Source organism: Astatotilapia calliptera, chromosome 13 (genome assembly GCF_964374335.1).
Source record: "Astatotilapia calliptera chromosome 13, fAstCal68.1, whole genome shotgun sequence".
NCBI classification, from domain to species: domain Eukaryota; kingdom Metazoa; phylum Chordata; class Actinopteri; order Cichliformes; family Cichlidae; genus Astatotilapia; species Astatotilapia calliptera.
In genome coordinates, this window is record NC_137434.1 from 19523664 (window position 1) to 19550713 (window position 27050).

General features: G+C 38.9%; 3 protein-coding genes across 4 annotated transcripts; 2 read left to right on the top strand and 1 right to left on the bottom strand.

Moving 5' to 3' along the window:
- Positions 1-1393: 1393 nt before the first annotated feature.
- On the top strand, positions 1394-3785 carry LOC113035074 (alpha-2A adrenergic receptor-like). Of its 2 annotated transcripts, none has more exons than XM_026190346.2 (2): positions 1394-1917; positions 2110-3785. In XM_026190346.2, exons 1-2 carry the CDS (start codon positions 1828-1830, stop codon positions 3022-3024), a joined length of 1005 nt encoding a protein of 334 aa, XP_026046131.1. In that variant the 5' UTR covers positions 1394-1827; the 3' UTR covers positions 3025-3785. The 2 variants fall into 2 exon arrangements, with proteins under 2 accessions (XP_026046131.1, XP_080143706.1); XM_080287580.1 differs by having other exon boundaries at positions 1410-1484; positions 1654-3785.
- Positions 3786-10584: 6799 nt separating this feature from the next.
- bnip4 (BCL2 interacting protein 4) lies at positions 10585-14346 on the top strand. The gene is made up of 6 exons (XM_026189953.2): positions 10585-10919; positions 11321-11492; positions 11637-11697; positions 11966-12072; positions 12266-12415; positions 13839-14346. Exons 1-6 carry the CDS (start codon positions 10877-10879, stop codon positions 13873-13875), a joined length of 570 nt encoding a protein of 189 aa, XP_026045738.1. The 5' UTR covers positions 10585-10876; the 3' UTR covers positions 13876-14346.
- A 52-nt stretch (positions 14347-14398) lies between these two features.
- LOC113034849 (protein phosphatase 2, regulatory subunit B, delta) lies at positions 14399-20565 on the bottom strand. The gene is made up of 10 exons (XM_026189952.2): positions 20388-20565; positions 20116-20190; positions 19511-19608; positions 17826-17991; positions 17629-17741; positions 17364-17541; positions 17081-17245; positions 16662-16831; positions 16241-16332; positions 14399-16082 (listed from the first exon to the last, which is right to left on the bottom strand). Exons 1-10 carry the CDS (start codon positions 20392-20394, stop codon positions 15803-15805), a joined length of 1344 nt encoding a protein of 447 aa, XP_026045737.1. The 5' UTR covers positions 20395-20565; the 3' UTR covers positions 14399-15802.
- Positions 20566-27050: the final 6485 nt, after the last annotated feature.

The following is a 27050-nucleotide window of genomic DNA, read 5'->3' on the forward strand; positions in this document are numbered from 1 at the left end:
TGATTTAAGAATCAAAGGGTGGGATTGTATACGAATTTCGTTTATTTATGTGTTAATCACATTATTTTTATTGTATAATGCCTTGGTGCCACTGAAATTTAGCATGTCTCACACTCGTGCAGTTAGACAGGGAGTGGGGGTCTGGAAAGGAAGTTGGGGGAAGCAGACAACTCCACGGGAAGAGTCTTTTGTCCCCTGTGGACTGTGGGAGGTAGCAAGGGAGTGTGAACCTTAAGGTGTGAAACAGCTGTGTACTGCCTTTTGTTCCTGAAGAAGGAGAGAGCAGTGGCTGACCGTCTGCCCCGCGATGATGCAGGCTCTCCACCAAGCTTGGTTTTCTATTCTTTGTGTTGATTAAAGAATGTTAGCTACCACTCACCGCTTGTCTGCAGGCTTTATTTAAATGGAAAAACTTCCACAACACCCCTCAACATTCAAACACATTTTAAATGTCTTCCTGAAAGCCTGACGAGCTAATCTTGAAGACTGCTTAAAGAAGAAAATTTGGAGAAAGTTTATTTTGTGTTGAAGAGCAAAAGTGGTCATACCAAATATTGATTTTCATGCTCTTTAATTTATCTGTTTTTCCTTTAATGTTTTATTTTCATTTATAGCTACATGTTTCATTAAATGTCTGCATCTATTTCCCAAGCAAAACATCAGGAAGTGAGTGATGGCTCAAGACTTATCCATATCACAGGATAAAGAATTTAGCTGACAAACCTGCTTTTTGACATTTAACTATTGAAGCTGTTTAATCCAATCTAATGCCATGAATTACCTTGGGTTTGTGTGCACTTTTGTTTTCGAAAAACATAGCGAACTAAAAGTGAAACAAGTAATGCAGCTTGGTGAGCATGCTTGTGACTTAGTAAAGTAGTGCATACAGGTAGTGGGTAAAACCTGAACATAATCATCACATCAGTGTATCCTACCTGGTACACATAGGTTTAATAATTTATTAGACTGGGCTTGAAAATGTAGTGCTATTAGAAGAAAGTTACAAAAGGTTAAGCATTTAAGCTTTTTTCCTCAGCTCATTCACTCTGATTTTGATATCTTGTCATTATATATTTGAAAAAGAAAAAAAAAGATTCTATAAGCAGCTTTAATCGTCTCTAACAATCCAGATATTTTTCCTTTAAAACATCTCACCATCTGTTCATGGAACAGAAATGCAGTACTTTTAATCCATTCTAATTTAATTTAATAGACTACATATATTGTTTCTATAAATCAACAATATTATTATTGTCACGATCAGCCAGTGGTTTCATGGTCTTAGAACAACCCCCAATCTCTTGTTAAATGTCCAGTGTGAGATGAGCCCCGCCCATTCCAGCATCACAGATCCCCAGCGTCAGATAAGCCTATATAAAAGATGAGCTCCTCTTCAGCAGCACTAGACGAAAAGATCTGCCTGCAATATAAGTCTGTTTTACAAAACCTTCCAGGGGATTTAGCAGAAGCTTTTATTCTTGAAGGTTAGTGGATAAAGATTTTTTTTTAGTACTCTTAAAACTATCTTATGTGAAAAACAGGGAATAAATAGGTTCCCTTTATTTCTTTTACTGCTTGTTTGTCTTTTTAGTTTATATTAAAAAAAAAAACCAATTCTTGCTTTTTTTGGTCTCTATTTTTTAATTGACGAAGAGAAAAGAAGAATAGATATCTTTGAAGGAAACTCTTCCAGTGAACAAAATGAAAAGCCTCAACTCTGTGCCGTGTTCTTGAATGGATGCAATTAATAGACTGCTGGAGCACAGCTTCCAAGCCTCCTGACAGAGCCCCGTTCAGACCATACCATCGACACCACAGCTCACTCTGATGGGTTGTTTTATCTTCAACAGTGGAAATGTGACTTTGCCTGGGAGGAACCCTTATACTGTGCAGACCTCTGTGCCTCTAACAATCCTGGTGGGTATCCTTATCCTGCTAACACTGTTTGGTAATGTCATGGTAGTAATTGCTGTGATGACAAGCCGTGTCCTGAGAGCACCTCAGAACTTATTTTTAGTCTCTCTAGCATGTGCAGACATCCTGGTTGCCACTTTAGTGATGCCATTCTCTTTAGCGAATGAACTAATGGGTTATTGGTTCTTTGGGAAGGTATGGTGTGGAATCTACCTGGCTTTGGATGTTCTTTTCTGCACATCATCCATTGTTCATCTGTGTGCAATAAGCCTGGACAGATACTGGTCTGTCACACAAGCCATTGAGTATAACCTGAGAAGGACACCACTCAGGATTAAAGGCAAAGTCTGCTTAGTTTGGATACTGGCAGCTCTCATTTCATTTCCTCCGCTTATCACAGCGAAAAAGGACAAAACAGACAGTCTTGAATGTGACATTAATGGTGAGAAATGGTACATCATATTCTCCAGTTGTGCCTCCTTCTTTGTACCCTGTGTCATTATGATTACGGTGTATGTTAGAATCTACCAGATTGCCAAGAAAAGAACAAGAGCCCCACCTGGAGAAAGGCAAAGACACAATGGGAACTCAGAAGACCCAAAGTTCGGTTTGGACACGCTGGAGAGAAAAGACAGAGAACAGAGGGAGGTGAGAGGAGAAGACGGTAAAGAGGCTAATGAGCTTGATGTGGAGGAAGAACCCTCCTCTTCCGATGGGAATGAAACAATCCTATGTTCACTTACAAAGAAGAAGGCTATGAAAACAGCAAAAGTGACTCAGGTGAATCCCGGAGAAAGCGCTTCAAAACCACAGCCGGAGTCCCGCGAGAGAGGGAGAAGGTGGAAAGGAAGGCAGTACAGAGAGAGGCGCTTTACATTTGTTCTGGCTGTAGTCATGGGAGTGTTTGTTCTCTGCTGGTTCCCCTTTTTTTTCACGTACACGCTCACCGCTGTGTGTGACAAGTGCTGTGTGCCAGAGACCCTGTTCAAAATGTTCTTCTGGTTAGGTTACTGCAATAGCTCACTAAACCCCGTCATATACACTGTATTCAATAATGACTTCAGGAAATCTTTTAAAAAGATCCTTTGTAAAAGGGACAGAAGAGTGTAATAAATACTTTTATGCATTCATTTCGAACACTAAAGGGCGTTTGGTCATACATTTATCTGTAATTGTAACCTTTGAAAATATTAGACAATATTGAATATTTGAAAAAGAAAAGGGCATTTTTTCTGTTATATATTAATGTTTTATTGATACTAAGTGTTAGTTTTTGCGATATTAAATCATACTTAAATCCATGATGTGCATTTGCTACACAGCTCGTATTATATTTGGACAACCTGTGAGTTAAAGCTTTGATATTGTGAAGTTGTATCAATGTTGATGATGCACATTTTCTACGTGTGTATGCTGGTATACAGTATTTAAACTGATATCCTGTGTTTGTTTTTAGCTTCAAAGATAATAGCTTGTAGAAGACAGCAGAAGCATATTGCAACAGAGTCTGCTCAACATATGCAAAATTGTCCATGTTGGTAATACAAAGGCAGACATTTGGCTTAGACATTACCACAATAAACATGCCACGGCTTCATCAACGTGACTGTTCATGGAGTAGCTGAAGAAAATGATTACTAGTGAAAATTATACATTACTGTAAATCCACAAGAATGTCAAAGGAGTCTAAATAAGCATATAAGTATTATGTTTGAACCTTAGTGATGCGCTCACAGCAGGCTGAAGGAATGCCACATCGATGCACATAAGCTTCTCTGTCTATGCCAATTGAATTAAAAACATAAACACATTTAAGAAATGTAGATAACTGTAAATGCTACAATATTGCCAATAAAAAAATGCATACTTTGTATAGTGCAATCAATAGCAGGAAGTCATAATAACAAGTTGCACCCAAAGGACGCTATCCCCATAGCACCAACTATTCTCAAACAACAAATGCATGAACAAGACAATTATATGAAGAGAAAATGATGCCTTGGAGGTACGGGTGGCAAAACAATATCTAATTCAGTTCATTGTGAATTATAGTCCTTCATATCAGGATATCATTAAATCCTTCCCCTGAGTCAAACAGAAGTCATGGAGCAATAGAAATATGATTGGCTCCTGCAAACACTGTGAAGTTAATATCCACACATGCTTATCAATGCGTTGTTATCCTACTTGGTGTGTTATCACCATTCATTGTCTTGTCGCTATTTAACCACACTTTTCAGAACAGTAAAACCTTTATTTATAGTTCTAATTCCAAGCCACTATCAGCCTGTGAACCTGACATAAAGTAAATAAGCCATCCATAATTGTTTTAACTTAGCAAACATTTCCACCCCCAGCCACCTCTCATACAACAGAGTGATTCCCATGGCTTGTTCTTTGGGACTCTGGTGTTTTGAGATTCCTGTGGTACACATGTGTGGGTTCAGCCATGTCTCAAAGTCTTAAAATACAGCATCCATTAGGAATGGCAAACTATCGACCTGACTGTCGAATGTTCCCACGAACAATTTGTCAAAAGGAATAAAATAAAAATACACTGTAATGGAAGCTTTGTGGTAATGAGGGTTTATTCGATATAAATCATAATTTCTAAAGGGTCTGCTATAACAGCCCTAATAAGAATAGATTATCTTTTGAAACATTTTGACAGGTATCTGCTTGTATTAGTAATACAAATAAACATAAAAAACTATTTAGTACTATAAAGTATTCAAAACAAATATTTCTACTGCTGCACATCAGTATGGTTTGAACGATGAAACTGCAGTGATTGCCGTCTGAATTCATCCTTTAATTAAAATAACAATTCTCCTGGAGTCTGCTGCTATGCTTGAGCAGCAGGATGCATAAATTACATTTTTAACACACTCACCAAGCAACAGAGAAATTAAATGCCAAGAGGCCCATAACATTACTAGGCCAAAAGATTAATGCAAAAGTAGAAGTCGTGAAGTATAACAAGAGTTATATGTAAATCACAAAAATACAGACAAATGTTGACTGCGTATAATATATCTGGATGTTTTTTCAACGTGCTGTGGGACTGACGGTTGGTTAGATAAATAAGCACTTACATTAGCTAATCTCAGTGTATGCACACAGAAGACCACTTGCACGGTCTGCAGAGAGAATGATTTATTTCCCTCTCTACAGGCCACAGAGCACCGCGATTTATGCATCTGACATCCTTTATAAGCTGCTTCTGGCGAAAGTTCTTACAACTTTCACGCAGCTCTCTGCTCAGCTTCCATCATTTTATTCTAATTTCTCCCCACTTACAACTCAATAAGTGCTCTTTAAAGCTGCTGGCCATGTATCTCAAAGGGGTCTAACTTAGAGACAATTAAAGAGCACTGAGAAAAGTGTGCATCTTGGATAAACAAGGACTGCCAAGGCAGGATTGCACAGAGTCAGAGAAACATCAAGGTCACACTAACAAGTTTAAATCATAGCTGGTGATGAATAGAGTGTTTTTAATTGAATGTTGGGTCATTCATTATGGTTTTGAGCACAATGCATCATGCACACGGGGGCATATAATACTTCCTCCCCCCTGAATTGATAAGGATGCAAGACAATCAAATTAGATTCTCTGGGATGTAAGCAGCAGGAGCCTCCTGTTTAATTTGCCTCATGATCTCACTGTGCTCACATTGCATCCAAAATAAATATTTCAGTCCCTAGTTTTCTGAATGTGTTTAATATTTTTAAGCATAATATTTCTAGCTGTCTAATTATGCAGAAGATGGCTGCATTTTTCTTTGCGAGAAATTATAAAATGATAACCCAACATAGTAGGAGGAAAATCAAAAATATGGACGTTTCTGCAATAGCTTTGCAGCCCAGTGTTTTCTGTTTTCCAAGACTGGTGTAATTAGAGACTATTTTTGATCTCCAGAAGAAAACCCCAGGGAAAAGAGGACCTCAACGAGGAATAAAGACAGCCAAAGTGCATGGATAATGTGAAGTTGAATAAATATTTCAAATATGGCAACAAATCAAAGTTCATTCTTTAGGTCGGCCAGCACAGTCTTTACTAATTCATGCTTTACTTTAATCATATTTACCTCCTGTTTGTATTGAGCTGCAGCAGAAAATCCCTGCTTAATTATTCATCAAAACCATCAGCAAATTCAGTTAATGCGAGTTTATTTCACAGTACCTGATGGTTAGATTGTAGTTACACAAAAGATACCTTATGCAAGTGCTACTTGAATGAGAAATATGAAAGCAGTCCTGCTTTTAACATTTATCTATTCAATTCAATTCAGTTTTATTTATACTGCGCCAAAAAACAACAACAGTTATCTCAAGGTCATTTATATTTTACAACAACACAAATAAAACAGAGAAAACCCCAACAATCATGTGACCCCCTATGAGCAAATGATTTGGCGACAGTGGGAAGTGCTCTTTAACAGGACGAAACCTTCAATAGAACCAGGCTCAAGAAGTGGCCCCTATGTTAGCATTTATCTCTGCATAAATGCTAAAAGCAGAGTATAGGTGAACACTTACTGCCAACACAATATGATGAGTAGAACTGTAGTTATACAGCAGTTTGTAAATGAGTCACATTTTTTGGGTCAACTCTTTGTCTTTCTTGGATAATAAAGGGCAACTTATTTTATTTTATGAACAACATGTGCTTGAAAGTACACTCTGAAGGAACTCTTTGGGTATGAGTGCGTGTGTGTGAGAGAGGATAAGAAGGGCAAATTGATGGAAAAGGTGAAAGAGTGAGCTTTTTAGGTCCTATTGTTCTGACAAATTTGTGACCTCATAAATGAGAAATAATTTAATAAAAGTCTGAGTCTGAAAACAAGTTTGATTCTTTTTGTCAAGTCAAGCTGCTCTGCCTGCTGGGAAAGTGCCATCACCGTCTGCAGCACACCTTCATTGATACCGAGTGTAGCTCTTGCAAATTTCCTACTCCGGACATCATAATTCTTCCTGAGGCATCTTGTCCTGTCTGTAGTATTGATTGTATTCAATCCTTGTCTTCCGCCAGCACCATCATATGCTCCCGGATGATGTCATCAAACACACCCACAAACATATAAGTGAACTATGCAAACACCAACTCCCGATCAAGCTTGCAATAATTTCTGTCCTCATCACTCAGACACCCAACAATTAATCTCTGAATATGCTTCCAGTTACCATACACCAATACACTGGCATAACAAGGTGGATAGATGTGTGGCTGTATAGGCAAAGTCTCAGTCTCTACCTCATCTCTTTTTAAAAGGCTCTAAGACGACGAAGCAAACTGGCCACTTTATTACTTACACCTTACCAGTACTTGACTGGAGCCCCTTTTTGCCTTAAATCATTGTGGCACAGATTCAGCAAGGTGTTGTAAAGATTCCTCAGAATATTTGAGTTAATTTTGAAATTAGAGCATTGGGCAGTTGCTACAAATTTGCTAACTGGACATCCATGCTACAAATTTCCCACATAATTTCCGCCACATCCTAAAGCCACTCTTTTGGAGATCTGGTGACAGCGGAGGCCATTTGAGCAGTGTAAACAAATTGTCATGTTCAGGAAACCAGTCTAAGATGATATGAGCATTGTGACATGATGCATTATCCTGTTGGAAGCAGTCATTAGAAAATGAATGCACTGTGGTCATAAAGTGATGGACATTGTCACAAACAATACGCAGATATTCCTTGGTGTCACTGACAAGGCATTTTCACTCAGAAAACTAAAGCTCACTGGGAATTTTCTCTTTCAGACAATTCTCTGTGACCCTTAGAGATGGTTGTGTTGGAAAATCCCAGGAGATCAACCTGTTTCTGAAACACTCAGCTCAGCCGTCTTGCAACTTTCTCTGTTCAGTGTCACTTAAATCACCCTTCTTCCCCATCCTGATGCTTGGTTTAAGTTTAAGAGTTGCTTGATTTGCTACCTAGATAAAGAGCCATTGAGCGGGTGCACCTAATTGTTTAGTCTAAGTACCGGTAAGTAATTTAGTATAAATTACAGTATCTAATTGTGAAATAAAAACATGACAACATGCAGACAGAATGATGGCAATATCAGACAATAAAAATAATTGCCAAGGATCTCACGTAATATTTGAAGATTAGGTCCAAGTTAAATCCAGTTAAATATTAATGTCATTTACTAAAAATATTTTAAAGATAAAGCAAGAATAAAGCAAAATTTAATTCCAATTAGCTGAAATGTTTTTCCAGATGCTTTTCTCAAAATGTAACATTTATATGAAAAATAATGAATCTCTTCAACAGGATGTTGGAGTGGTCCATGCCTCGTCCAGTTATGAAGAGCTGCTTTAATCTGTCTAAAAAGAACATCATTGCTTTACTTTGACTGCTGCATAACAACACATTTGTAGTAAGTTATTACCACTGCAGTAATTTGTTAATACCATGTGACGTGGAATCAAATGAGCTAGTCTACTGGTCCCAGAGTAACTCCTGAGGATATTGAGATGAATTTCATTCTCATTTCTCAAGCTTGGAAAAATCTAGACTGTACACTAAATATCTCTTAGATTCCAGAAAAGGTAAGGCATTGTGTTGAAGTATGTTTGGGAATTTTTAATATATATATATACAAAATAACAAACAAAAAACAGTTAGAGTGGTGTTAGACGCAGCTGAACTCTTATGCTAAGTAGCTAGCTAAATGCTGTGCGTAATGTAGGTATTTGGCTACAGCCTAAGATTTATAATGGGATATTTGTAAGTGCAAATCTGATACGAATGGATAAAGAAAATTATAGTTTCAGTCTGTAAAAAGCATGCATGGCTAACTCAATGAAAAAGCTTGTCTGTTTTGTTGTTGTTGTTGTTGTTGTTTTTTTCAATTAAAGGATAACATAATATGCTATCTATATTAGATGCAATAGTTTTATTAATGTTTATAAATGTTTGCAATGCAAAGTATTGATTACAGAAAACTGTCTGGATAGTTTACATGGCAAAATTAGAAAAAAATGAACACACATTTATTTATTTATTTATTTATTTATTTATTTATTTATATGAAGTACAGTGTCTCACATTTTCAGGTCTCTTTAGTCTCTGAAAACGTTGCTTTGGCTTGTACAGCCTTAGAGTCTAATACAGTGTCTGTGGCCTGCAGTGTTGATAGCTGCTCTCCTTGATGGCAACAGTGGATCTCACAGGTACGTCTACAATAAACAGTTGTGTAGAGACTGTCTATTGGCTTGCAACCTGAGTGGAACGATGTGTTCCCTGTTTTTGTGCCACCAGGTATTATTGTTCATGCACTAGTGATAGGTTTTCTTATACCACAATTTATTAATACATTTGCAGTCTAGTTAATGCAAACAGGAATTTGGCTTTCTTCTACCCGGAAAGCAGTCCGTCTGATAGAAATGGCAGATTATCTACACAGATTAGTGATAGGTTTCCAGATACAAATTTCTGGTTTAATCGAATACCCAAAATTGGGACTTCCTTCCTCGGCTCTTTTGTGAATATTCCTTATATCTGTCTGTACACATTAGCTGATAAATCCAATTTATGCACTTTAATTTGGAAATATGTTTGAACTGAGTTTGAGGTTTGAGATATTTTTCTGTACTTTTAGCTGACATCTACATCTAGTAGAGCTAAATGTTAAAAAGATAAAAGGTGGAGCATCACGAGCACCACAAACTGAAGCACCACTCACTGCATGCTTTTGCAAACTTCATTTCTCATAAGATATCAACTGTTTGGTAACATTTTTTAACAAAGTATTTTATCCGTGTTTTAAAATGATGTGGTAAACTGTGTAAACCTTTGCCTGCGAGGAAGCAGTACACTACCCATAATAATAAGCCCCCACAGTAATGCAATTTAGGAAGAATAATGAGCCAAACTAATTTCCATGTCCACAAACATAATTGTATTTGCAAGTCCCAAATTTGAGATTACAGATTTGGACTAGCCGGTTGAAGAAATTGTGAACAATACAGTATAATATATGTCTAGCTGTTCCCAAACAGCATGTTGTTATTCAGTTCTTGGTTGAAAGAAAAACTGTACAAACGAGTAAGCATTAATTTAATTAGGTTGCTAGACTATGGAACTGACACATAGTCATGCAAGAGTAAAGATCATTGATTATGAGTTTTACACTATGAAGTTGTGTAACTTTCAAGTTAGAATCTGACAACCTCCTACGAGCAGGTTAGCGACAGTGGGAAGGAAAAACTCCCATTTGGCAGGAACCGGCTGAGGGAGGGGCAGTCATCTGCCACGAGCAGTAGAGGGTGAGGGAAGGGAGACAAAACAAAAGGCATCCTATAGAAGAAAGCCGTAGACTAATTATAAAATGCAGATTGGTGTAGAAACACCTTCTGCAAAGCATGTGACTTTTTGGTGACTTGTAATTTTCCCTTTTGAGTATGGCATTATACCAGATGACCTTCTTCTGACTATAATAAAAAAAGCCTTCACTTCATATACAAAGGGTAAAAGCCAGACTTTAGAAAAGTGCATATCCTGCAGAACAAGTCAAAATGTGGGACATTGTCTGAAGCTGTGGGATGGGGGGGGGGATCTGGTCATCCTAGTTATGGCTGCCCTCTGCAGACAGATGTGTATAACTGCTGCAGTGAAGGTTAAACCAAAAATGTGAGACACAGTCAGCTGACATAAGCACATTTTCTCTGTAGCGCTGCTTGCATAACATTTTCACAAATAACTCGGATACGTGTTTATCGTGGTGGGTCATAAATCGTGTCCTTGTATGCGGCCGTGAACGCGCATGAGCAACACGCAGGGAGAGCGTGGCGCGCGTGCTCTCCTTTCCAAGCCAATCACATTTTAGATAAACACAATGTTGCGTCATTGTTATTGTGGTAGTTGGAGCTCCAGCTGCTTGCAGGCATTTCGCCACCATTTCGCTGATATATAGGCCTTTAAATCTGCGGAGACTGCATTATACCGCTGCAATGTCACTACCGGTGGACGCTTCCTCTGACGAAAGTCTGCAAGGTGAAGTATTTACGTCAAATATATATTTGCCAGTGTTGTTGTTAGCGGTAGACGATAGTTAAACACCACGAGTAAATAACGTCACCTAGCCTGACCACGTGAAAAGCCAGTCGATAGGGGTGTTTGGCTAAATAGCGAGATTGAATCTCAACTCCACATTGATTTATATACCTATAAGACGTGTAGACACAGCTATACAGGGTAGGCCATGGTTCTAGTTAGTTATTAAGGCTAATCTGCAGTGTTGCCACGATGAAAATGCCTTCAAGCTAAAAACAGTCCTCATTTGTTTATTGTTCCTCTATGCGCAGAGACTGCATTCCTATCCTAGCCGAGATTGGCCTGTGATGTAGTACTGGATAACCAGGATTCATGTTTAAAGACTTTGCATTTGATTTAAGGTTCCTGGGTTGAGCTGCATTTCAGTGGGAATGGCTCCCAAAGTGCCAGTCAACAAGGAAGCCAGGAGCAAATTCCCTCATCCAGCCTGGCAGCTGACATGGAGAAAATGTTGCTAGAAGCACAGCACGAATCAGGCAGGAGCAGCTCCAGAGGAAGCTCTCAGTGCAACAGGTTGGTGGGGGTGGGCAGAAGGGGGAAGAGCAGTTCATGTTTGTTGAGCAGTTCTCTGTTTGTTGAGTAATATGAAGAAGTCGTGAGCTGAGTTTCCCTTATGTGTTTTCTTCTCCTTCTCCTTCTTGTTCTTCTTCACAACAGCCCACGCAGAGCACAGACCCCGCTTCTTCTGTGGAAAGGCTCAGAGGGGAATAGCTCACAGGTACATTAAGCCTTTCTCACAGCAGAAATTTGGACATGTTATAGCAGGCAAGGGAAAGTATTCTTAATTATTAAGGTCGTTCCACTTGAAGAGGTCCTTACTTAACAGCTGAGTCGGGCTTTTCCTGCTTAGACAAGTTGAAAACAATCTGTTTTCTTTATATATAGTTTTATGTTTATGCATTATTCATAACCTTGTTAAAGCTAAATGTATTGTGACATAATTTTATTATTATTATTATTTTAAATTATTTTTTCCCCCCTTTTAGTCAGATGAAGATTTCCAAGAGAGAATACGGGAAGTTGAGAACCTGATGAAGAAAAATGCTGACTGGATCTGGGACTGGTCTAGCCGACCTGAGAACAGTCCACCAAAGTAAGTAGTCATTTCACAATTAGAGATAATCTTTTACCCCAACTATAATTATTACATGCCATGATTTGTAATTGTGATTCATAGAATTTGGAATGATGTCTGTGTGAGCAAAGGTGCTGGTGTGACATTAAACTGGCACTCACTTGATTTTAATGTATTCAGAACAATGAAAAATTAATGTGTCGCTCTGTAGGGAGTTCCTGCTGAAGCACCCTAAGCGCTCAACCTCTCTCAGCATCAGGAAAACCAGCGTCATGAAGAAGGGAGGCTTTCTCTCTTCTGACTTTCTGAAGCTTTTCCTTCCATCATTTATCATTTCCCACATACTCGCTGTTGGCTTAGGGTAAGCAGCATCATTTAATCTTTAACTCAGGCAGTATGCAAAAACTAAAAACACTGTACGGGAACCTCTTGAGTTGCTGCAGAAACTGTTGACCCACTAGACCTGATGTTTTCTATTTTCACATAAATATTGGGATGATTTTACATGCACTTAAAAATGGTATTTGTAAATTAAATAATGACCAATCAATAATCTCTTAACATTTGCAGGATTTGCAGGGTAGAAAAACGACAGTGTCCTCACAACAAAACACTGAAATATATGTAAAAATAAAACAAACATAATGATGTTTAGAACAATGCCTGACTGGATAAACAGCAGTCCTGTTCAGTGTCTGACATTTAATAGGTTTAGGTAAGATACTCCCTGAAGTATATCAACAGAGAATGACAGAGAATATAATTGTCTTTATTTAGGAGCCTGTGGTTATTATTCTATAGAGCATTATTTCAACACATCTTATTTTGGACTTTTATATTTAAAAAACGACCACATAAACTCACTGGCCACCTCATTAGTTACACCTTAAACAAATTGGTGGAAATGTTCTTCAGAGATTTTGGTCCATATCAGTGATGCTTCGCTGGTATGAAGGGGCCCAAAGTGTGCCAAGAAAATATCCACCATGCCATCACACTGCCACCACCACCAGCCTGAAAACTACAGGGTGGATCTTTCATGTTGTTTATAGCAAATTCTGTTTTATAACAAATGTTTTTCCAATTTCATTTTAATGTCCAGTTTTGATGAGCAAATGCAAATTAGCTGGAGAGGCAGCGCTTCTGCATACCTTGCTTGTAATGAGTTGCTATTTGAGTTACTGTTGCCTCGCCATCAGCTTGAGGCAGTTTGGCCATACTCCTCTGGCATCAATAAGGCATATTCAACCAGAGGACTGCTGTTCAAGTTTCTCTTTTTCAGGCCGTTTTCTGTAAACCCTAGAGATGGCTGTGTTGGAAAATCCTACTTGATCAGCAGAATATGAAACATTTAGATCAGCCTATCTGGCACCAATAGCCATGCCACGTTCAAATTCCTTTGAGTCACCTTCTCCATTCTGTTGCTCGATTTGAAATTCAGCAGGTCATCTGGACCATGTCTGCATGCCTTAAGCTAATCTGATGAACTCAGACTGCAATTCTAAAGTAAAAAAATAAATAAATGTTTGGAAAGTTTGGCTATATTCTATTCAACACAGTGAAAATGGCTTGAAATTAAAAAACGCTGTGGATGAAAAATGGCTCCAGGTAGCCCAGAGGGTTAATGCTTTGAGTTGCTGCCATTGGCTGAAAAGTTGTACCTAATTTGGTGGTCATTGAGTTTGCATTTTACCCGGTTAAAAAACTATTTCAGTAGATACATCTAGTTGTGTTTATGTTTTAAAGCAGCATCTTAATTTCTCTGTTTTCTTCTTTCCTGGTAGGATATATATTGGAAGGCGCCTAACACATCCTAAATAGGATCGTGGCGCTTGGCACTACCACATCAACGTCATGCAACCATCTTGGCATGAAAACGGGACCTTCTAATGATCAAAGGAAATATAGTAGCCATGTGACGTGGTCCTGTTGAATTCAGTGTTCCACATTTCCCACAGCAGTGTGGAGAGTTGAGGGATCAGTTATTGCTGTTTTTTGGGTGTAAAGCTCTGAACACAGCAGTGGCGTTTTCTTTTGATTGAACTCAAATCACTTTTTAAAATAAATAAATAATGCAAGCAGTTTTTTAGAGGAGGCAGATGGCTCAAAGAAATTTAACTTGACTGTTTTATTTGTTTTGGGGAATCTTTAGATTAGTTGATGGCACTTGTTACTGATTGCTTAGTTGTGCAATGATAAATTGTGATTTTCAAAAAAGAACAAACAGCATAGAAATGGCACATGTTCATCATCAAAAAACATTAAAAGTGTGAAACGTATGCATGACCTTAACTGTGTTACAGTTGATTTAATTCACAATGATGCAGAGCAGGCGAACAGCAGATGAACACAATTAAAATTTTATTGAACTTTGGTCAAAATAATAAACAAGTGAATACATTGCCACCATGTTAGGAATCAATGGACAAAGACAATGCATTATGTGTTTGTTTTAATTCATCAGTATATTTTGTGTAGTCAACCTTGATTTCTGCGTTCACAACTACAGAGATAAGATCCACATTTGCAATATGCAGTTCAAATTTGGGTGACATCCCTAATAAATGAGTAAGGGCACATGTATGAGGCCTGTCTTAATGTCCTACTTATCTCATGATCCGGAGGCACTCTATCACAAACTGTATGGTGTGCAATTTCCTCCTCGGTGTTTTCATAGACAGCCACGTGTAGCAGCAGTATATGAGGACATAACTATAAAATAGGATTTACAAATAATGCACATGAGGTTTGTAAAACATTGGGGGACATAACTTGTAGCTGTCACTGATAGAAGTAGGTATTAAGGCTGCAGATTCCCTTTGTCCTGGACCCCATCTTGTGCAGTGTAGTTTCCAGCCTGCATCCTAAACATGAGCAAAAACTAGAACTTGAATCTCTTGACACAAACACGTTATAGGTTGTCTCCAACAGTGGTTCTCAAACTGGTAGCCCCGAATGGTATTTCCTTAACAAGGTTTTCTTGAGATCTGCTCAATAGACAGTGGTGTGACTGGAGATTTTTCCACCTCTCTACAACATAAAAACATGCAAAGCAATAAACATGTTTTAATACATACTTCTAAATTTAAAAACACGTCTGTAGATTTAGTTTCTTTTATTATGTGGATGACAAGGTGTACTTGAGTAGATACAGTCAGTGAAATTATGTCACCGTATTGACTGGGGTAAAATAAGAGAAGGGGGTGGGGTTTGGGGGGAGAAACATGTCCGCTTTTCCAAATTCATGGCCTTTTCCACCAGTTGTGTGGCCTGAATACATGACCAATGGGGGAATGTTACAGTTAGGCTTATTGGCCATTCATCCGTGCTTCAGAGGGCCCAAAAACTTTGAATTGATGATACAACCTTGACAAGACGTCATTTTTAAGTACTTCCAAGAGTTCTGTCGTTAAATTGTGAAATGAAGGCTTAAAATGTCAACACAAACACCAACGTTCAAGAGTTTGACCTCTAGGGAGTGCCGTTCTGTCAATTAGACCCGAACTGGGCTTTCTGGGTCAGGGGGGCATGTCGATTGCCCTGGTGCCAAAGGCAAAAACAACCTAAGCTCAGACTCAAAATAAAACAGGCCTATGGATCAACCTCCTGTGGCAAAAAAAGTAGACACGTGCTTTCAAATTCTTCACCAGGAGGACAACAAGGCTGTTTCTTCTTATACAGATAGACAAGTAGTAGGCTTAACTACACAGGTACGGTAAAAGCCCTATCCTCTGGAGCCCCAAATCTTCTAGTTGATTTTGTCCTGGAAAATGTACAAGTTGTTGGTGGCTGCCACAGCTATCACGTTATCTTTGGGGTGCCAGGCAGTGTGGAGGATCTTCTTGTTGAAGTCCAGGCTGTCCACGCTGATCTCGTCCTTCTTCCTCTTGCCACCGGTGGACACTTTACGTGGTTTAAGTGTGGCCCGTGGTTTGCTGCTCTCTCGGGATGCCTCCAGTGTGATGTCCCGCCGGGTGTTCCGGTCAAACATTCGAAAGAAGTTGTTGTAGGAGCCTGTCATGATGGCACTGCCGAAGAGAGTAAAAAAATAAACTCAATGTTTGAATTTGTTGCCGTAACACCAAAAGTTTGACCACCGATTGATATAACTTATAAGCCGGGAACAACATTTATAAAAACAGTAGTGAGTGAAATGCTTGTCCTTTGCAGCAGGAAGGATACATACCTGTCACTGCCATTCCAGCAGCACTCAAACTTGTCAAAGATGCAGTCGTTTTCATACAAAGAGCAAAGCTTACTGCGAAGATATTCATGGACCTGAAATGAAACAATGTAAAGGGAACTGTTCAAATCTTTATCTTACATAAAACATAGCCTTCTGCATATTTAATCCATGTTGCGAGGCTAACCAGTACCTATCAGCCTCCATTAGGAGTTTGCCTGTCATTTCTTGATAGACCATATCCCTATTTGGTTATTACTGACTTTAGGAAGTCTGAGTAAAATTCTGACGTATATCTGAAAAAGCACTATTTCAAGCCTTAATCAAAGTTGATTTAAAAAAAAAATAAAAACCAAGTCCCAGAAAAGATCACAAGTGTTAATGTGATTTAAAATTGAATCCCCAGAAAAGCATGTTTAAGCACCTGATACGTCTCCACTGGCCTGTTCTCCATGTTGAGGTCCCAAACTTTGACGGAGAGGTAGTCACGTGTCATCATATAGCGTCCGCTGTGACTGAACTTCACGTCTGAGATGGAGGAGATGATCTCAGAAAAAAAGGATCGGCTGCTGGGATCCTCTGGTTCCTCAAAGACTTAGAAAATAAAGGGAAAGGGCAAAGGGGGAAATCCTCAAATTCTTGTATAAATCTTATTAGCTCTTAATTGAATTACAGATCACGACAAAGAAATTAGATTAACAGGTAACAGATGCATCTTTGAAAAAACAAAAAAAACTAGACAAATTGTCAGACTAAGGTTAATTTCAGAAATCGCTGCACTTTCGAATTCTCTATTTTCCAGACAGACCGATGGCTTCACTACAATACGGTAGAAGTACTTACACTTTGAGTGCCTATCACAGAGCGCTGCCGCTCGCATGTCACACAGGCGGATGGTTCCTTTGCTACTGCTGTACACAAATACATTGCATTGATGTGGATGGCACTCAGCAGCTGTGATTACTTCTGTCAGTTCCTCCATGTTGGCGGGCTTGATGTCTACAATATCTGTTAGCACACTGTTAAGGAGCTAGCAGTCTTATATTTTACATTGATGCAATGCTATTAAAACTTTAAGACACATCTAAAAATCAGCTTTCTGATATATATATAAAAAAAAGGATACTAAAACTTCTGTCTGTGATTTCCAAGTGCCATAGATTTATTCTTAGGTCATCTGCAGAGAGGTAAGTTTCATGATCACTATTTACAGAAATGGAATTAATGTGATAGGTGTGCGCATTTGCAAAGATCCTCCGTGGGCTTGCTTCTACCATGAGATCCATTGGCATCAGTACTGGTACCTGAAATGTACAACAATCAATTTTAGAAAAGTTATCACATAGAGTCATGCTCAGAATGAGGCAGGTCTGAGGGACGGCTAAACACACCCGTAAAGAGGTGATTCTAAAGGGGTCTCTGAGTCGTCCGTCTTCGTCTTTCAGATTGTAACCTTCTGCTCGTTTATCTCTTTCACTAATTTTCCACAATTTGATAGTTTTATCTGGGGGGAAAAAGGAAAGGCTTTAGGAGAGGGAACATAGCGCTTCATTATCAACAAATAAGAAAAACAGAAAAAAGCTCTTACCGTTTGTTGAAAGTAGAAAGTGAGCAGCATTTTGTTGTGGTAGCCATCTTATTTTATTAATTTTTTCCTCGATTTCTAAACTTTTCAAATAATCAAATTCTGGCTCGTGACTCTGAAAAGTGCTATAGACGTTGTACTCCCCACGCAGGTGTGGACGATTCTTAGACTGAGGGGGAAAAGGCAACAAAAACAACACTGTAATCATGGTATTGTTTCTGGCATTAAAAAAACCCCCAAAACAACAGCAAAAAACCAAAAACAAACAAGATTTCATCATTACCTGTTCATATTTTTTGCATAAATATGTAAAAGAAAGCTCATTACAGAAAATAGCACAATCAACAACAAGCAAAATAAATAAACAAAAAATACATTTTCGGCCACTCAGTTATTTACAAGTGGGTAACTCCTTATATTTGATTCTGCATAGTAGACATTAGTTGGTCTTCCTGAGACAACCCCAAAAACCTATAGACCAAGTACATGTATAAACTACTACACTGTGGAGCCACATGTAGATTTTTCACAACAGTTCCATTATGGAGTACTGATGTAAAACACTATGATCATGGCATTGTGCTTTTTGAAATGCCCTAAACAATGTTTAATAGCACATTTTCATTGTAACTTTACCATATTTTCCATAAATGTACACTCATCCCCCCTCCGATGCTGACGGTGGATCAAGGAGACCAGCGCTTATGCTGCAGGCCTGGATGTACTGTCTACATTGGCTGTCTCTCACCCTTTACCCACCCCTGTTGCTTGTCATGTGTTTCTTTGGTGTATTAAGAGTTTTTTCATGTGCTATGTGCAGAGGTGGTTTTTTTTCTGTTCTCAAACTGATCTCCCTGTTGGAGCTCAGTCTGGGGGGAGTTATTTTTTTCTCCTTATCTTTCCTCGTGTTGTGCATTTTCCATTGTTATACCTCTCTGGCCTATCTTCCCCATGTGAGGTTTGTGTAATGTATGTATGGTCAGAAGGGTAAGACGGCGCTGGCAAAGGTCGTCAGCCTTAACCCAATTTCCTTCGGGGTCAACCTTCAGGATCAATAAAATCAATTCAATTTTATTGAATTGAATAAATATATGATTAAACTGAGAAAACTAAGATAACACCTTCCCATGATAGTCTAGTACCTTAATATTTAACCTTAAAACCAAAATAAATATAATATCCAGTTTGAATACCACTCACACTTTGTTCCTAGCCAGTGTTTCTGCCAACTGTTTACTTCCTAAAATATGCATGCAGCCTTCAGTTCTTACATGTAGTTTTATTCCACATTACATTGTTCTGTGCTGTACGATGATGAATGCATCTTATGGTAAATGTGAGCATAACAAGACAAATTCATAGAAATTGTATTGTTGAAATGGATACAATAAACTTGGTCTTTTAGATGTAGTGTATCCCAGAGAGCTCATTCTGCTCATTTGGATGTTGCGTTTTCAGTGGGAGGCATTCATCCAAATGACTTCCTCAGTCTTAGCTGAGTGCAGGTTTCCCCAACCTTACAAACACTACATTTGCATGATGATCTAAACTGGTGCTACTGACTAACAATCCGCTGTAAGGTCAGTTTTATGATCATTAATATGCAAATACTGCTCAGAGAATATTTAATATCTATATACAACAACAGCTTCACTTCTGGAATGGTGTTACTGCTGTGTGATCCTTACCTCTTGTTCATGCTGAAATATCACTACTCTGCCTCCCTTGTCTCCAGTTGCCAGTAGCTCTCCAGAATAGTTGAACTCAACTGTTGAGATTATGTCAGCTGAAAAGACACAAATCGGTGTGAATCAGACCTCACAGCTCAGCTTCCGCACTGTAGTTGGGATGGCAGCTAGAATGCTACTGTGATGGGCTGCAGGCTAAGTCTGGTCCCACTGTTCTTATAGAAAATGTAAAATACCGATAACCACATAATATCACGTAGACCCATTAAGGTATGAATGAAAACAAGCATGATGTCACTCGACAATTTATGGACGCAGCACATTGACGTCACGGGCACGGTCGCTCCCCCTTTAATAGTTTAGCCACCAGCTAGCTCATAGCGAGCTAGCGACACACAGCAATCTACAAGGAAAGGGCGTTTGTGCAACTGATCCACAAACAGGTCTACACTAATCACGAGAGCAGTCTTGCAAAAAAGCACGCGCGTCCATCCGCCGTCAGCTCTCGTGCACCTCAAGTGAATCCCACAGAGAACCATCATCAGACCACCTAGCTAGCTGCCCACCACTGTAGCCTAGCCGCCGAGCTAACGTTAGCCACATACCTTCCGCAACATCTTCATCTATCGCTCCTTTTACTTGAGAGAAACACCACTGAAAATCATTTCCTCCTGCAACTCCTGCAAAAAGAAACCAGGGTTAGTGTGATTCCGGCTCGCCCTTCATCGGGCGGTAATAATGACCTGACAGTGACACAGTTTGACAACTAGCAACTTAGCTTGCCAGCGCTAACGCTGGTTAGCCAAGTTGCAGATTCAGGCCATCACACACACCAAGTGAGGTGGATCCTTTTCCCTTCCTTTAAAAAGTAGCTTACCCGCCATTGCTTCATTTAGCAGCTCTTGTTGTACACAGCTTCCAATGCCTTATCAACCAGTGCGGCGCGCTCGGGGAGATAGATAGCATCCACAATCAGTGTGAAGACTCGGGTCCAGATCTGTCAAGACCACGGAAATTATCCGTGATTTTTTTTCTTCCAAAATGGCGCACAGTACATGGAGAAATGACGTCATGCACACATGCCACATCCTGACTCCATCCATCCTCCTGAGCATCATATCAGTAAATGTGCATTTTCACTGGATTTTATATCCACCCAGCTTTGTTTCGATGAATTGCATGTTTTACATATATGGTTATTGAGGAGTTTAAATTCTATTTAGCTGCCCACTAATAAGCAGGACAAATACAATTTACACATCCCCGCCTGGTTATTTTCACTGTGACTGAAATAAACAGCTACACATGCAAAAACAACTAAGAAAATCTACATTTTTTTCAGGCATATATCCACAGAGCAAATATGTTTAATTAAAATGATTTGCATAGCAGCCCATGAATAAGAGTTAAACACATTTTGTTTGCATGTTAAACGTTTTTTGACATTTAAATTTTTTTTTTAATTTTTCATATTTTACATGCAAAGTGTGATTTTGAGTAAAGCGTCACTTTGAATTATAGTGACAACATGTAGCACCTCAGCCTGTATTGGATGGTCAATCGGTGACATCTAGCGGCAAAACTGAGAAAATTCAGTTTACTTCGCATCCACTATATAGTTTTCAGTCTTTATTTTAGTCTGTATCCTTTTCTATTGTTATATTTCTTCACGAAGATAAAGGTAAAAAGAGTCTGACAAGTCCAGTGAAAACAAATGCAAGCCAGTGTTATTAGAAAGAAGCCTGCCACTCAAAGAATCCAGAATTTAAATCTATGAGAGAATTTCACAACAATGTAAGTGAGCTTTTAAAATTAGTTTTATTGGCTAAAACTGGTAATTCTGCACATGCAATTTCAGTTTTCTATGACCAAACAAAGGTAACTTAGATAATGGTTCAAAGTATATTAGGTTAATTTGATATTATTTCAAATACTCAGTGTGATTTTTTCAAGCTACAAAATAATGTTTTAGGTATTTTACACAGAACCAACAAAAAAATATGCTGTGTATTTATTTTTTAAATAGATTGTCTGCAGTGTGATGTAGTGCATACAGAAAAAACTGCCGTAGATGATGTATTTTTATTTTATTAAATACATATGGTGATATATATACACAGTTCAGTGGATAAATGCCAATAAGCAGATATGAAAAAGCATAGTCTAAAGCTTGTTTTTATTCAGCTATCATAGCGTGTGTTTTTGAAGCCAACTCATCACTTGCACTGACTTGAAGTTTGATTATATATATATATATATATATATGTATTTTCCCCATAGTTTATATTTGGTTTTTGCAGCTGCACATTGTCCAGGAGGTGGCAAGAGAATAAAAACGATGTACCCTCGAAGACCTGGGCCAAATCCCACCAAAACCTTCTCCCAAGCTACACATCGTCTCATCACTCACGCAGAGTCCCACGGGAAGAAGCAGAGCAGAGGCCTGGAGGTTAGGAAGACTCTCTCACTCCCTCACTCTCTTTCTCAGTACACCTATATATCTATATTTAACTATCTATACAGGTACAGACATATCTATATATTTGTCTGTAGAGATATTTATACAGATATAGCATAAAATTAAATGTTCTTATAAGGTGTTGGGTCAACACCTGCCACTTTGATCTATCTATCTATCTATCTATCTATCTATCTATCTATCTATCTATCTATCTATCTATCTATCTATCTATCTATCTATCTATCTATCTATCTATCTATCTATCTATCTATCTATCTATCTATCTATCTATCTATCTATCTATCTATCTACATGGACTGCATTGCACTTTTCTTGCTCACTCAGTTTAACATTATTCCACATATGAATACATAATGGGTGTAATTTATGCATTTTCTGAAAGTGCTGTCTGAAATGCAGTTGACTAATGTCAGTTTACCAGAGAAACTCTACAGCACCAGCTTGTGTATTGATCTCATTTGCAGTTAGTAGATGTGAGGGCATTAAGCTTTAAATTAACAAAAGATGGTCCACCAGTGTTTCATAAAACCATCATTATTTTAACAACCGCTTAAACCTTTTAAAACACCCTTGACTTCTACGTGTCGAGCCCTGTGCACCAAATGGGTTTGTTGTGTTTTGTACTTTGATTGCTTAAATGTTTGACTAAGTGGACCACTGTGTCAGTCATTACTTTGTGAATACAGTACAAACACATCATGATTTGAAAGCAGTAGGTGTGTGGGTGTAGACGCCACACTGATGTCCAAATCAGAATGAAAAATAGGGCTTTTAAAAAATTAAAGAAAATGCTGAATGGCGATTTTTCGTTAATTTAAAATGTCTCTTTATAACGTGTTATACATTGAATTAAACAAAACTGCTGTCCCGATAAGACTGCATTATTAAAAGCAAGCAGTTTCTGTTCACCATCATTGCGTGAACATGTAATGCCCGAATGCAGCCTAATTTATGATTTAATAAACTGTACAGCTTAATCGTTGTGTGCATTCGAAATGTTCACGTTTGTACGAGTCGAGCGTTGTGGCTGTGACTATGTGTGTGAGTGTGCTGCCGTGCCGTAGCTTCATCAGGTATAAGGAGAGGTGTTGACTTTATTCCGAGCCTCCAGTAACACCACTGACTCTGATAGTTCCCCATCCCTGTGGGAATTCATTATAAGACAGCTAGAGGCTGCTTGTGGATGGTTACTGTGCTGCCCGTATGTTAACTTGTCGCTATCGCGCAAGGCAAACATGTGGTGCAGCTGCTTTCTCTGGCTGTGGGCAACCTGGAGAGATTGATTGGTGAGCCTTCTGTTTTATCCAGGATCAGGGCCACATTCAGTAGACATGGTGCCTCCGGAGAAGCAGCCATTTTCCCCAGAAAATATGGCTCATTACCAGCACAGACAAAATGAAGGTATATTGACTTTTTAACATCTTACAACACACCTATTCCTGGCCCGTTTAACAAAAAGCGTTTGTTATCCTGGAAATCTTTACTTCATCTTATTCCCATGTTACTGAATACAAAACCAGCGCTGATTTCAACATGAGCTAATCATGCCCAGGTTTAGTTTGCCAAAAATCACACACATCGCAGCTACTATCCTCACCTATTTCTCTTTGAATTTACACACACAGTCATGAACATAAATACCCATGCACATTCATTTTTGCCCGGCACGCACAAACATACCCTTCCCCCACATTTGGTCAATCAGACAGTTTTTAACACAAACCATTGGCCAGTGGATGTGTCTGCTCTGCTCAGGGGCATAAGCTCTGTCCAGACCCTGAGTCCTAACACACACACACTCTCGCTCTCACTCAAACACACACTCTCACACACAAACAGCAAAAGACAAACACAATCAATTATTCAAGACTCTTGTTTTGGCTCATGTGTTTTTTCTTATTATTTCTGTTCTGTTGTCTCTATAGTATCCTCTGGCAACCTAACAGCCAGGAGGCCAGATGAGTGAGATATGAGGCCTGATGACTTGAGGTCTGTGTATGTCTTTGTAATTTAGATGGCAGAGTATAATTTGCATGCACAGCCTTCAACATCGTCTCATTGTCTGAAGGAGATTATCCTTGCGGCTTGCCACAGCCGCGGGTTGTCAAAGACCTGGCTTCTAAGACAAACCTTTGTCTCCTTGTTTATTTCCCCTATGAGTGGAAATTTTCAGTGTGGTCATTTAGTGTAGCTGAAACTCACACTGAAGCACACAAGCGATCAGTGAAAACAGTACACCATCCTTTATCATAATCACAAGTAGCCCTTAAGCCCTGTACCTTTGCATGTACGCTGCAGTATGTAGTGTATGTTTTACATACAGGGACTGTCATTCTTCAGTGTGCAAATTTGTGCACTAGATGGCACTATGGCACTTATTATTCAGTGCCAACAGATCATTTCCATTTTGGAGGGTGTGTGTGTGCGTGTGCGTTGGTGACAAAAGTGATGATCACAAACAGCTTGTTTTCCCAGACACGATGTTAATGCTATCATTAAGAACCCCATACCCACTCTTTTTTATTTATTAACTCTTTTGACCTTTAAGCAGAAAACACTTGTTGTTGTGCATAAATCTTATGTGAAGTATTTTTGAAAAATACAAAACCGGACTAGTGTTGTTGACTAAAGTTTGTGTCTGCTCTAACTTGACACATTCAGAGATTTTTTTTCTTCTTAGGGCTCAATTGAGCGGCAAACAACTCTCCTGAAACAATCAAAACAGGAAAGAAGCACATTGTAGAGATGTATTATATGTGAATCCTTGCTGCGATGATGTCCTTGTAAGAGATCGTATTGTAAATAAGATGGGTTAAATTGCACTTGTAGCTTCCTTTCAAATAGTCAGGCTACTCTCGAGGGGAGACAAGAGAGCGCTGCAGACTCTACCTCTAATAACGCTAGACAATGAGATCCCAGCTCATAACATAGGCCTCCACTATATAGAACAAGTAGTGGGGGCTTAGCAGCTAATAAAGTGGCAAGTCTTCAAATCCATGTCAGAAGAGCAGAGTGCCACGGGGACCTTTCATAACACTTGTATGTGCAGGTTCCAGTGCAGTGTAAAGGTTACACATCCACATTGTACTGATCTAACCTGATGAATTGCCTTAAGCCTCACAAATTTCAAGGCTGTGTTTTTTATTTAAAGAAGCAGAACTGAATAATTCTCCCACTCTCTAAAAGCTGACAGGTGAAGACAAGAGTGCGGAATGAATGTTTGAGATGCAATACAAAATCGACTGTGTGCACTCTTCCTTATTAAAGCGCACGAAGCAGAAACACATTTAAAACTGTTCAGTTTAATTTGAATTTGCTTTTGTTTTATATCTGATAAGCGTGTTGTCGACAGAGGTAATTTTGCTTTTCAGAATTATAATACACATCGGTTTTGTTAATTGAATCATGCTGCCCTTTGAGTTCACAAAACACGGGCTCAGTAATTAGCCTTGATTGCCTGGTCTGTGTTTCAGAAATTGTCGCTCCCGCTTTCTCTCTAGTGAACCTGTCCTTCACTTGAGCACAGACACTCCTTCAGCATTTCCACCCACTTTGTTTGTGAGTCTTTGATCCACAGTATTCCAGTTAAAGTTACACCCATGTGCTGCAAGTTGAAACTTTCAGTATTGTTGCTCAGGGGAACCTTATACCCGTGGCGCCTTCTGCTTTTGTCCTTCCCTTTAGCAACAGAACTCTCCTATGGTCCTGGACAAAAGACTACTCACGACACCATTTTATGATCTCTGTGATGATACTGTTTCCTTCTCCTGCTTGCACGTTGGCTTGGTCTGCCCATTATAATCCAAAATGTTTATGTCAGGAAACATCATTTGGGACTCTCCCGAGAGACAATTGTTGATTTGGAGTAAGGGATGAGAAACTATAAAAGAGACGCCCTTTATTCTGAGATGCGACAAGAAAACCAATCAGTATTTTCTCCATATTCACAATAACATAAAAGTATGAAAAAACAGATGCTGCCAAGTTCATAATTGAATCATAAAACCAAAACTCTAATTTATGTTTTTCTCTTTTTTCCAATTATATTGCTTCAGCTGGACTACACTATACAGCAATTATCAGACTGAGGATGATTGCGTTTGTGCACATACGTAGCATGCATATGAATTTACTTTTGTGTCGAGTTACACATGCATGCTAAGTATAATTGACACAACATTAAAAAACATTTTCCATAACAACAACACAATCTGGCGCGTGAAACACTTAAAGGCAAGACCAACAAATACAGTATATGAAAGTAGAGAGTAAAGTGCTGCGATGTCTTGCCTCTCCAGTCTGTCTAATCACTATGTGAGTGAAACATTCATGGTACACTAGATCAGTTCAATATTTAATTTCTCAACAAAGACTACATGATGGAACAGATGCTCAAACTTTGTATGTTTCTCAGGAGAGCAAAACTCACTTTCATGCAGCTATTGAGTACAGAGATTCTGATTGTGTACAGGCTTTGTGTTGACTTCTTTTGGGCTCTTCACCTATGCACTAAATGTACAGTGATGGCTAAGAAGATGCTCAAACATATTAAGTGTGCACAGTGAGTCAGTGTTCAAACCACAGACTGAATACATCAATTGTTTACATCCAGGGGCACTGGAAAACTCATGCGTGGAAGCACATTAGCGATGCACCAAGGTTGCCCTTTGCCTTTATGTCACATTTCAAGTGAAAATTTGACTTGGCATGTTTACATAGGATTTCTTCATCTCCCTTTTAAACCCCTATGGGCAAGCTGAAGGTGAGGGGAACTAAGATTATTATCCCCCGTTTCTCTGAGGAGCTTTTCTTTATGCACACCCTCACAGATGTCGACATTTGGTTAGGCGGTGTACATAGAAGCCCCAGATTATCTAGCGCTCCAGGAAGTCTGTTTAGCTAAAGTTAGGAGTGGTTACTTTCCTGCACCTTTTTAATTTGCTCTGGTGTTTTGTAAGCTAGAGACCCCGCTACTTAGTCATACATCTGTGTTAAACGGGATTCAGGAGAAAAATATCGGTGATTGAAAATTGCTGTCCATTCAAAAACCAGGTCTTA

Coding starts and splice junctions, on each gene's coding strand:
- LOC113035074 (XM_080287580.1), top strand. CDS start 1,828: ATGGGTTGTTTTATCTTCAACAGTGGAAATGTGACTTTGCCTGGGAGG.
- bnip4 (XM_026189953.2), top strand. CDS start 10,877: ATGTCACTACCGGTGGACGCTTCCTCTGACGAAAGTCTGCAAG. Junction 11,493..11,636: donor GGAAGCTCTCAGTGCAACAG/GTTGGTGGGGGT, acceptor TCTTCACAACAG/CCCACGCAGAGCACAGACCC. Junction 12,073..12,265: donor CCTGAGAACAGTCCACCAAA/GTAAGTAGTCAT, acceptor GTCGCTCTGTAG/GGAGTTCCTGCTGAAGCACC.
- LOC113034849 (XM_026189952.2), bottom strand. Junction 17,742..17,825: donor CTTTCTACTTTCAACAAACG/GTAAGAGCTTTT, acceptor TTTTCCCCCCAG/ATAAAACTATCAAATTGTGG. Junction 16,832..17,080: donor CTGTGATAGGCACTCAAAGT/GTAAGTACTTCT, acceptor TTATTTTCTAAG/TCTTTGAGGAACCAGAGGAT.